This window comes from Cibotium barometz, chromosome 26, assembly GCF_041138505.1.
Source record: "Cibotium barometz isolate CiBa-2024 chromosome 26, ASM4113850v1, whole genome shotgun sequence".
Lineage (NCBI taxonomy): Eukaryota > Viridiplantae > Streptophyta > Polypodiopsida > Cyatheales > Cibotiaceae > Cibotium > Cibotium barometz.
In genome coordinates, this window is record NC_141071.1 from 970,327 (window position 1) to 982,216 (window position 11,890).

At 44.1% G+C, this 11,890-nt stretch overlaps 1 protein-coding gene across 1 annotated transcript; it reads left to right on the forward strand.

The window, feature by feature from the left end:
- The first annotated feature begins 425 nt into the window (after positions 1-425).
- Positions 426-9,755, forward strand: LOC147623551 (kinesin-like protein KIN-12A). Its single transcript, XM_086820095.1, has 16 exons — positions 426-1,067; positions 1,224-1,367; positions 1,488-1,571; positions 1,696-1,821; positions 1,919-1,978; positions 3,884-3,937; positions 4,115-4,207; positions 4,303-4,398; positions 4,507-4,652; positions 4,745-4,894; positions 4,977-5,106; positions 5,452-7,305; positions 7,436-7,534; positions 7,641-7,793; positions 8,192-9,028; positions 9,214-9,755. Exons 1-16 carry the CDS (start codon positions 642-644, stop codon positions 9,601-9,603), a joined length of 4,842 nt encoding a protein of 1,613 aa, XP_086676221.1. The 5' UTR covers positions 426-641; the 3' UTR covers positions 9,604-9,755.
- The last annotated feature ends 2,135 nt before the right edge of the window (positions 9,756-11,890 follow it).

Consider the following 11,890-nt stretch of genomic DNA (forward strand, 5'->3'; position numbering starts at 1 on the left):
AAGGTGGCTGGAAAGTCACAGCACACAACACTAGTTTACATGGAGACATGCATTACTGAGCGACACCAAGCTCCTCAACCCGGTTGTAGCGTGCATATGGCCTTGGATCAGATATTCCGTATTGCAACAACTTTGGACAGCCATAAATCAGCTAGTGTTCCGTCGATGCCCGCATATGCAGCGTCCTGAGTGGAAGGTGTAATTGGTCCTTTCAGCTTTGAGCTAGCGCCAAGCTACAACTCCTAAGATCTTAGCTTGTTCAACACAAGCGACAATTTTATCTTTTTTGTAACTGAATATTATTAATAAATTAGGTTATCCAAAATTTCATATCAAAGGTTATAAAAAAAACTTTAATATCAAAAGTTATCTAATGACTACATTTTGTACAAACTACGGCACCGGAAGCGTCCAAAAGAAGAAATAGGAACGTTCAAACTTCGAACTCCAATTCTGCGAGAGGAGCTCAACGGCTCTCTTCTCTCCTCAACACCGGGGTTTGCCCAAAGCAGCACCGCCGTGGCCAGGAGGATTTCTTCATCCATGGCTGAATTCACTGCTGCGATGATCAAGCTGATCAAGCCAGGCTATGCGTAGCCAACCACAACAGGAAACCCTACAACTCCTGCAGATCTGTGGCCATGGCTCCTCACCATCGCTCTAGCTCGTTTCGATTTGAGTCCCCGCACAGGCAACCCTTCTCCCTTGCGCCATCGCGACGGAAATGCACCTTCCCTGCGGTGAACACCCCCGTGCGAAGGTCCAGAAATAACAGCGAAAATTTTCCGCCCGATAATGCTCTCTGTGTTAAACCTAACAGTCCTTATTCTGATGCAAATACATCGCCCGCCCTGAGCAAATATGCGTCCAAGTCCAAGCACAACGGCAGCCTTTCCCTGCCCCCTCGGCCTCCCGTGCCCCGGCCGTCTCCCGCATCGCTTCACCGAACACCAACAAACTGTCAAGAAAATCAAGCCAACGCAAAGAGGAAACTCAATCTGGAAACCTTAACCTCTGCAGAAGCCTCATCCAGCTCTCAACCGCTTGAACTCGACAATGGAGTCAAGGTAAAAGTTCATTTTCAAGAGATTCATGGGGCATGTGTAACTGCTGGTAGAGATTTGCATGGATTGAAGCATGGCATGCTGAAGCATGATGGCCCGAGATCCGTGGGGCATGTATAACTGCTGATAGAGCTTTGAAACATGGCATGATGGCTGCAGGTGATAATTAGGATGCGCCCCAGAAATCAGAGAGAGGAATCAGAAGAATCTATGCAGATAGTTGAAAAGTTTTCAGGTGATTCCTTGTGCTTGGCCGACCAGCGCTTTACCTTTGATCAAGTGGCAGGAACTGACACTTCTCAGGTAAGCATATGCAAGGCCATTTTAAGTAGCCAATGCTGATGGATACTTTTCACTTATGGAATCCTGCAATCTAAAAACATGTTTATACACTTGATGACATAATTTCTTTGATATATGTAGCAAACAATATTTGAGATGGTTGGCTTGCCTCTTGTTGAGAATTGTCTGCAAGGGTTCAACAGCTCCATCTTTGCTTATGGACAGGTAATTCGATCAAACTTTCAACTCTTTCTTTACTAAACTAAGCAAAACTTTTATGCATTGAATCAGAAGATTTGTCATATCCATGTTATGCGAGCATTTAGTGTGTCTTTTTTTTGGGGGGCAGACAGGAAGTGGCAAGACATACACAATGTGGGGAGATACCCAAGATCTAGCAACCAGTCAGGCTCCTAGTGAAGAAAGAGGTTTAACTCCACGTGTCTTTGAGCGCCTCTTTCAACGGATTAAGGAGGTAAGGTGCACAGATTGGAACTTTTTGTTCGTTGCAGTTAAAATCCTGAGTTTGGTCTTGTGCTTTATTAACATTGTTCATATGCTTTCTTTGACAGGACGAAATGAAAAATTTAGACAAGCAGCTTCGTTATCAATGCCGGTGTTCTTTCCTAGAGGTGTCACACTCTTGCTCTTTTAGATTTGTGGGAGGGGGGGGGGTGGTGCTGTGTGTGTGTGAGATAGAGATTTATATTAATGCTTGTAGAAGGCCAAGATGACCAAATTAAAATTTGTGGTCCAACAAAAGAAAACATTTTACTATCAAGTAGTAAATCTGCAATGCTAAGAATCAAGTACAGTTTCCTTCACTATAAACTATTTACGTTTAGTTTTTGTTCTGGTATGGTTTTGGGATTTCTGGAAATCTTCAATGAGAGCTCTACCCTCATGATAGACTACCAACTTGCCTTCTTCTCCGAGCTGCTCTTACTTTGGCTAATTCAAGATTCTTTTGCTTTCTGTTTGAGTTACATTCGGATTAATTCCTCTGCGATCCATAGCTTTGTGCCTTTAAGTTTGTTTGACTTTTTTAGAGCCCCAATCTTATTGAAGTTGGTACGATTACCTTGTCGTCAAACCTTGGGAAATATTAGCTCTTAGTTGATCCTTGTACCATCTATCCTCATCTCCATCCATGTACCATCTATCAAGAAAGCTACCCACACTGATGGGCCTTTGCTTGCCTCAGTTAATTTTGCTATGACCTCTGATTTGATATGTTCTCTCAAATCTTCCTTGACCATCATCTTAAACAGCTAACGCCACTCTCGTGCAAGTCGTGCTTCATCTCTTCTTTCAGCTTTGCAACAATTTTACTTTGAATGGGGTCTCTATTTCCGGGCTTGGTTTGTTTTCTAGGGATGTAAGACGATCTTCCAGTTCATGAAGTCACCCCTTCAGTGCAGCATTCTCTTCTCGAAGTTTGTTGCTTCGCTTGAGCAAGTAAATGGAACACTCATTCTGTCAAGTGGCCAAGGGTCTTCTTGATGATGTCAAAGCACCTGCAAAGGAGAGCTTTGGCATGCTTGAAATTAAAAATCTTTGTTGTATGTGAACCGAGAGAGAGAGAGAGAGAGAGAGAGAGAGAGAGAGAGAGAGAGAGAGAGAGAGAGAGAGAGAGAGAGAGAGAGAGAAAGAGAGCTCTGTCAAGTTTTATGCATCTGACCCATGGCTGCCATAACTCTAGCTCATGGGGGCGGTGCCTAACAATGATCTTGTGAGGTCAAACAATTAGCTGTAGATCAGATTTATGAAAAATGGTGCCAAGTTATTGCTAAACAATGTGTGTGCATCCAATGTGATGTTAGAACACGATGGACCTGCATGGAAGATGATAATGCCATTTATACAGGTCTTGATATCCCTCTCCCCTTGATGGCTAGTTGATTCGCTACAGGAGGCACGCATGGCTGCCATAACTCTAGCTCAGCATTTGGCCTTCTCTCCAGAAGGGCATGTTCCCAATAGAGACTTTGTTGAGGGAGAAAGTTCTGGATATGCCAGAGGTCAGCTTCAACAAATTGTAACTGTGAGATCAGTTAGGGTGTAGGATGAGCACTCATCACCCTGTGATGCTAACTGGACAGCGTGAGACATGGTAGTCTTGGTTGTATCAGACCCTTTCCTCTGTATGTCACTGCCTGAATACTGCTTTCTGTGGTTAGGATTCACGAGCTGCAAGGTGATGCAGAACAGAGTCAACTGCACATGATCTAGAAAGCATTATGTCTGCAGCTGCTTTTCATAGCTCCAGTCTCGGCGTAGAGCATATCCTGTGGGGGACCCGTGAGGGGGAAGGGCAAGTGAAGGCAAAGCAGGATGAAAACTGAATTTGAATGCTAGTTAACTCTAATTGCATCTTCTTCTCTTTTTTAGAGAGGAAGGATTTGTACTTGTCAGCTCTAATGTACGAGTGTTGTTGGCATAAAGACCTACAATGAGCAAATCACAGACTTACTGGAACCTTACAAAGGATTTGTACTTGTCAGCTCTAATGTATGCGTGTTGTTGTTGGCATAAAGATCTACAATGAGCAAATCACAGACTTACTGGAACCTTTACAAAAAAGCCTTCAGGTAAAATTGTAAATTTAAGTTTTGTGATGAATCTCTTACAAGTTACAACTGTAGACTCCGTAAATGCCTGTCTTTTGCTACTTGGCTTTTTACATCATGTAGAACTGTAGGCCTGCAGACTATTGAGGAATGTGTTCAGAAGAAAACTGAGGGCAGCCTTCTTGAAAACTTGAACAGGTCCGAGAGGATACTAAGATAGGCGTGTATGTTGAGAACCTTACAGAAGAGTATGTTTCTTGTGTGGAAGACGTGTTTCGCCTGATGTTGAAGGTATAGTATGTAAGCAGTTTTTGCATCCTCATTCGGTCTTTGGTACTTAAAACAATTCATAAATTTGGTGTTTTTTGATGCATGTACATAAACAGGGCTTGGGAAATCGAAAGGTTGGATCAACAAGCATGAACTTGGAGAGTTCCCGCTCTCATACCTTGTTCACCTGTGTGATTGAGTCACGCTGCAAGGTAAACGAAAGTTCTTGTAAGAGTGACCAGGGTTGACAATAGTACATTTAAGACATATTGCAGTACTAACATTTTATTAACATTCTTACATACCTGGCATGCCATCAGAGCATAGCAGATGGTGTGAGCAGCGTGAGGACAAGCAGGATGAACCTTGTGGATCTTGCTGGTTCTGAGCGACAAAAGCAGACAGGGGCAGCTGGAGAGCGCTTGAAAGAGGCAGGGAATATTAATCGTTCGCTTTCACAGCTTGGGTGAGCACCAACGGGTGAAGTTTCATTGTAAGTTTTAATGGTTGGTAATCTTTAAAGTACAACATTTTTGAATGGTTGATGTTTATTGGCAGGAATCTGATAAATATCCTGGCTGAGGTTTCACAGACAGGGAAGCCAAGGCATATCCCATATCGTGATTCAAGGCTCACCTTCCTTTTACAGGAATCACTGGGTGGAAATGCAAAACTGGCAATGATATGTGCAATTTCCCCAATGAGCAGGTAGTAATGGTTGCAGTCAAGATTTAAGGCATTTACAGTGAAGGGAGGGGTGAGTTTATGCCAATTCTTCTTGTGGATGCAGTTGCAAAAGTGAGACTTTGAGCACATTAAGGTTTGCTCAACGTGCAAAGGCCATAAAGAATAAGGCAATAATCAACGAGGAAACCGAGAATGACGTTAAACTGCTGCGAGAACAAATTCGTCAATTGAAGGTCGGATTACTTTTTGTATGATCTTTGCTAGCATATGAACACTGTAGGACCGTACGATGATCTTTGAACACTGTAGGACTGGGTAGCTCAATATAATAGCTTGGCGATCAATGTGTTGTAATGTTGTATGGTTTACCTTGAATTAGCAAACAAGAGCATCTATGCTTTGAGTATATTGCTCTATGGTTAGGATTGCAATCTGTTTGAATGTTTTGAGTATATTGAACAAATCCGTCAATTGAAGGTGGGCTACTTTTTTGGGTGATCTTTGCTAGCATAGGAACACGGTAGGACTGGTAGTTCAATATGTTTGATAGTGTTAATAACTAATCTCTACATGAACAGGATGAGCTTATGAGAATGAAGTCAAATGAAACTCGATCTGATGGTGCTGGTAGCTATACCACTAGTTGGAATGCACGGAGAAGTTACAATCTGCTGAGAATGAGTCTAAACCGACCAATGACATTGCCCCATACAGATACAGACACTGATGAGGAGATGGAGATCGAAGAGGAGGCAGAAGAATGTGTGAATGATTTGAACCCTTTAAGACACGATGATGAGTCTGCTGCTACAGATCTAGTGCTTTCCATTAGTAAGACGGGGGAACGGCTGCATGGTGAACTTGCATCAATTCTTGATGACACACACGCTGGTGTAACTATATCATCGATTGATGCAGATGTTACCTCAAATTCTCTCCAACAGCCACAAGCACATCTTCCAGATAAAAATCTATCAGAAAAACAAAGTTTGGGCCATGGTTTTAAAAAAAAATCTGCTGATCATCCAGAATTGACGTTTTCCATGGGTGTGGAGGGAATGGACTTGCACACAGAGGTCAAAACAGGATTGGTAACAGCAGATGCCTCTTTTGAGTCTCAATGGAAAAATGAAGACAAGGGTGTTAGTTCCTTCAGCTTTTTGGTAAGTGGTGAAATGGATTCAGTTAAAGTTCCAGCTCAGGTTTCACTTCCAGGGTTTGCTGATGAAACACAAGATAATCTCTTGGCATCAGATGACATTGGAAAACCTGATGGGTGTGTAATTGATGGATTAGTGTTGGGTTTGCAAGTGACTTCCTCAAGTGAACTGGATTCTAAAAATCATGATGCCATCTCTCTGACAAAAAATAGCGAGGCTGGAATGATTCAGAATGAGTCTGGATATGTCAAACGAGAATCATGTGCAAAGTTTCTTCATATGCCACAGACACAAAACACAGCTCTCAATAAAAGTCCTACAGTACAAGTTCAAGTTCATGATTCAAGTACTCTGGATGCACATTTCATGACGGCTCAAAGTAGCGGTATGGCATCATTTTCCACTGATGATGCACATAACCTTTCATGTCCACCAGAAGGCTCTCTTGACTCTCAACAACTAGGAGATAAGGTGGAAGTTGCAGATTTGTGTGCAGCAATCGATATCAAGCATGATGTGAGTGGAGATGCTTTCATAGAGGAAGAAACTTTTGAAAGTGGCTCATCGAACAAGTCCACGTATGACATAGCACTGCTAAACTACACCAATTATGAAGTCCCTTGTAGTACAGGGACTCCAGAGCCAGAGCTTGTTTTGATCTCTCCTGTGTTAAGTATATCTCCTCATTTAGCTCACGATGTTCTTGAAGCCCCTGCTTTAAGTGTTTCCCCAAGGTTGCAGGATGATGAAATGAGAAGCCTTAAAAGAAGTACTGAAGATACAAGTCTGCAGGCTTGGTGTTCAGAATATGCAAATGCTCATGATGCTGTGAAGTCCGTGGCAGTACATGGAAATTCTGTTGGAGAAGAGACAAGAAGCAAAATGTTATCACTGCGGTCATCTCTGCGGTCTAGCAAAAACCTCTCCTCTCCCACTGATAGGCTGGCAGCAAGTCTCCACCGTGGTTTGCAGATCCTAGAAAACCACCAAAGAAAGATCAGTAACAATCGCACATCATTTGTCCAGTTCTCCTTTCAGAATCCAGAGTCAGATAAGTTGAAACCAAAATCTGTGGTTGACAAAAGTATTCAAACTTCTCCTGTTAGCTCTCCTGAGAAAGCATTGGTGCCTGTACAAGAGCCTGTTGGGTCAGCTGTTGCTCAAGACAATGGGCTGTCAAAGGCCCAGTCGTGTGATGGTTCAGATTGGGCTCTTGTTGCTATGGAGGATCCAAAGACTCCACTCACAGGGTCTAAAGTCCAACTAAATCAGGTAATTTTGTCTTCTTGAAGACACAGAAGACACATTTCTCTGCGTATGCTGAAATTTTCTTATTGAAGGTGCACATGTATTTACTTATAGCTTACTCAACTTTTGTTGGCTTTATCACTGATTGATGTAGAACTTGGAGGCCATTTTGGTAGGAGCCATAAGAAGAGAGACTGCCATGGAAGAAGCTTTGAACAGGAAGAATGCAGAAATCGAGCAACTAAACCGATTGGTATAAACTGTAACACCATCCATTGATGTTTTGCTACATGTCTCTTGAGTCCCTGACAGCACATCTGGTAATTGGAGCCCTTTGATGGTGTTGGTTGTTGGTGCAGGTATGCCAATACAAGCACGAGCGGGAGTGCAATGCTATGTTACACCAAAGTCGAGAGAACAAAATTGCTCGGCTGGAAAGTCTCATGGATGGAACCATACCCACTGATGCCTTTCTAAATGAAGAGTGGTCTTGTCTACTAAATGAACATCAGGTGACATGCTTTAGGATACATGCTGTAAATCTTTATCTAAGATTTGGATAAACTGCTAACCATACATTGCCTGATTTGTGCGTGTGTGAGCGTGTGCATGTGCTCCAAATGTGTTGTACGTGTATACATTTGTGTGTGTGTGTGCGCGGGGAGGGGGGGGGGCATATGTGTGTGTTGGGGGGGCTGTGGGTGTGCAGAAATTGTGTTGAACATGTATACATTTGTGTGTGCTTTGTGTGTGTGTGCACATGCGAGTGCATGTGTGCGTGTGTGTTGAAGGGGGCTGAGGACATGCAGCAAGTGTTTTGAACATGTGAATACATTTTTGAACATGTGAATACATTTTTGTACACTTTTATGAACTGGCTGGTAAAACTTGCAATGGGTTTTGTCACTAGATTTTGCAAGAAAAATATCATCAGCATCCTGAGGTGGCTTTAGCCAATGTAAGGCAGCAGCGCCTTTGTGAGGAGCTAGAGAAGTACCGGAACTTTTGCGATCTAGGAGAGAGGGATGCGCTCTTGGGGGAGATCTGCCAGCTTCGCAGCCAACTGCAGAGCTATGTAGACTCACCCAGGTCTGCAAAACAAAGGCGGCGATCCCTCACTCCACGAGCTATTTTGAGCTACGAGTATGGGCATAAGAGTTCTGAAGGTCCATCTCCAGTTGCTTTGCCTGAGGCATTGTCAAACTGCTGTTCACTTGCTGTAGTGGAGAATCGCAGGTGTGAGAAATGCGAGGAGGAAAAGGCACAGTGGGTTGAGCGTGAGAATGAGTGGATGTCTGTACTGGAAGAGCTGCGGGTGGAGGTCGAGGAGTACAGACAGCTTGCAGAGAAGAGAAAGCAGGAGACAGACGGTGAGCGGCGATGTGCAAATGAGATGAAAGAAGCTCTACAGATGGCAATGGAAGGGCATGCACGGTTGCTGGATCAGTATGCCGAGCTGCAAGAGAAGCACATATCTCTGCTGGCGAAGCACAGGAAGATCAGGGAAGCCATGGGCGATGCAAGGAAAAGGGCAGGGAAGATGGGATTCTTGAGGGGGAAATGGTTTGAAGCCCAGGCCGCAGAGTTGGTGGCCCTCAAGCATGAGCAGGAGCAAGAAAGGAGGGTGGTGAGAGAGCAGATCGAAGGCTTGCAAGCCCAGGTGCGAGACACTGCTGATGCTGTGCAAGCTGCAGGCGAGCTGCTGGTGCGGCTGAAAGAGGCAGAGGAAGCTGTATTGATTGCTGAGGTAAAGTTGGCTTCGCTACTGCAATGGGTCTGTTTGTTGGGGTATTCTATTGCCAGATTATTGTACTAGGTAAAATAGGATTATCTTCTGCTGCTAAGTTGGTGTGTCTGTACCTGATGAGCAGAAAGGGGTGCAAATTTCTTTACTAGGCAGCGCTGACTGGCATTTTCTGTGGGCTGTTGCAGGATGCTGTGGCTCTTGCTGAGCAAGATGTTGACAAGCTTCACCGAGAGAAGGAGAAACTGAAGAGAAAGCATTCCACAGAGATGGCTACATTGCAGCAGCGGCTTCTGGAGGCTCGGCTTCAGAAGTCCAGGGTTTGCCCGATGTGTGCTATGGCCGAGCGTGTGAAGTTCCAGTTCACAGAGGTGGATGCTGAAGAGGCTGAGGCGGCCTTAGAGGCGGAGCATCTTGCAGCAGCCCGAGAAGAACCACCATTTCTTCACAACATGGAAGAGCTGATGAAAACAGTTGACAAGAATGATGAGGAAGAGGTTTTCTACATGCAAAACATGCACTCTTCATCAGAGATGGATGAGCATTGGTATGAGGAGGTTCAAAAGTGCAACTTGTAGCCTCTTCTTCCAATATGGGCAGCTCTCGTGCCCTTGAATTTTTTTGTACATACAACAGTAACCATCCTCACATCGTATCAAAGTATCACAAGAACTCCAGAATCCCTGGGGTTTGTACCTTGCATTAACAGAAATTTACATTCTTTTATCTTGCACGTTTGGTACAATTCATTTTGGCTACCACTGTTTTCAATAGAGGCTCTCTCCCCCCCCCCATACGAGAATAAATTAAATTCCTTTACAAAAAAACATCCACCTCTTGGTAAGAAGGGAAGAGGTTTTGGGGGTATTAGAGGATAGACGCAAGATTCTTGTTTCAAAATCTTAGAGGCTTCTCCATATGACCACACGAGGAGACAGGAGTGATTGGATGTACCATACAATATCATCCTCCTCCTTATGTAGGTTGGCTTGGGTGTATGCGCCCTTGGTGTTTTGGGTTGGAGGGTGGGGAAAGAGGGAGAAGAGTGTGAACCTGGATTCTATGGCCAACCATAGGCCTAGCTGCATGCCCTTTCCTACAGCTTCTCTCCGGCCAACCTGGATTTGCAGTTACTCCAATGCCAAGCATAGGCAGGCCTCTCCTGCTTCCGCACTGCAAGGAGGACTGCATCAGCGCAGCTTTGCAGCAGCAATACAACATAAGAAAAACAGAGCCGCTGTAATTTCCTCCACATCTCGTTGCTGACGAGGTGATTCTCTCGACGTCGGTGGGCACTTCTCCTCGCCACCTCAAAGCTGCAATCGGAGGAAGCTTTCTGTTGATAGGAAACCACTTGTTTTAGAGGCTGGGAGGAGCGGATGCTATACAGGATGGAAGCGTGGACTGTCCAGTGTCCCGTTACTGCTCAAGCGCCCCAGATCTTGAGGCGCCAGAGCGCCTGGTCTTAGTGAGCTCAGATGCTACTGGCCTCTAACTAGTTGGAGAGCCTCTCGTCGAAACTCTTTTTTCTTTTCCAAGAAAGAGATCCTTCTATTAGTTAGAGAGGGGCCTGGGGGCAGAATACAAAACACTCCTCTTTCAATATAGTAAACACAACAGTGTAAGACAAGAGGGGGCGCTTCCTCCATATGGAGGCTGGCCGTTCTCGGAGGAGAGCTAGCTACATTGCTCAAACAAAAGTAAATGCATACTAGCGGCTACTCTGAGTGGGGACTATACCTCCCAATGGATCCTCTACTAGGATGCGACAAAATAAATTGATAGGCGGGTTACTGAGGTTGGGTCATTTGCCTCTCTAGGCGAGTGGGGGTGAACCCGGACGCGGGAGGAGAATGTTTCCACGGGGTCACTTAACTTAGCCACGGGGTCACTTAACTTAGCCTTCCACATTTCCCATGTCTTTTGAGATACCCACATACAGTATAGTTATGAAGCATACCATAGTTCCACATCTCCACTTGCCTACCAAGGGTTCCACATGCTATCATGACAACTATACATCCACTAGTACATGCTTAATTGCTCCAAGAGCCGGTGGTTCCTTTGCATGCATGCTCCTAAATTTATGGAATACCAAAAGGATTACTTGTTATACCAACACCGCCAATTGTCACACCAATCGTAGATATGTTGAGATTATCACAAGAAATAGGAAGGAAGGTGAAAAAAGTGAGGTAGCTTGAGAAACTTTAGATCCCTAGGAAAATCACACAAAGGTAGCTCGAGTGCAAGTTTCAAGAAGACTTAATTCCAAACAACACTTGATGATCTTTGCCAAGATTAAACAGAGGGGCATAAATTCTATTCACCTCCTTATATAGAATAGAGTTTATGCCCTTGAAATCATTGCCTAGTTATTATTGGAATCAAAGGGAAATCTTTCCTATTTTCCAAGCGGGTGTACAACCCCAAGGGCTTGACATCAATATCAAGACCCCTTCACAATGTTACTACCATTGTCACGGACCTTATAGAGTCAACCTTCTAGGGTCATGGAGACGTTTAGTAAAAAAATGTGAGAATATTCAAGCGATGGCTTTACAAACTCTCAATAGACCTCTAACAAATGTCATATTACACAAGCATTGTTTATTGGAGTAACTATGTTTAGCCATGTGCATGCAATCCCTAACCATGCCATTAGTATCAATGTACTAACAAGGAAAAATAACCCTAATATGTTTGGATGCCCTCACTTAGTTACAAAAAGCTAGGCAGAAGGGAGAATCCAATGTTCAAAAAGTGAGAGATATCCAAATCCCACTCAAAGGAGGAGAGTTTTTAAGGTGGATATCAAGGATTGGGTATGAAATGAACAAGCTAGAGGAACGCCACAAAGCTGGT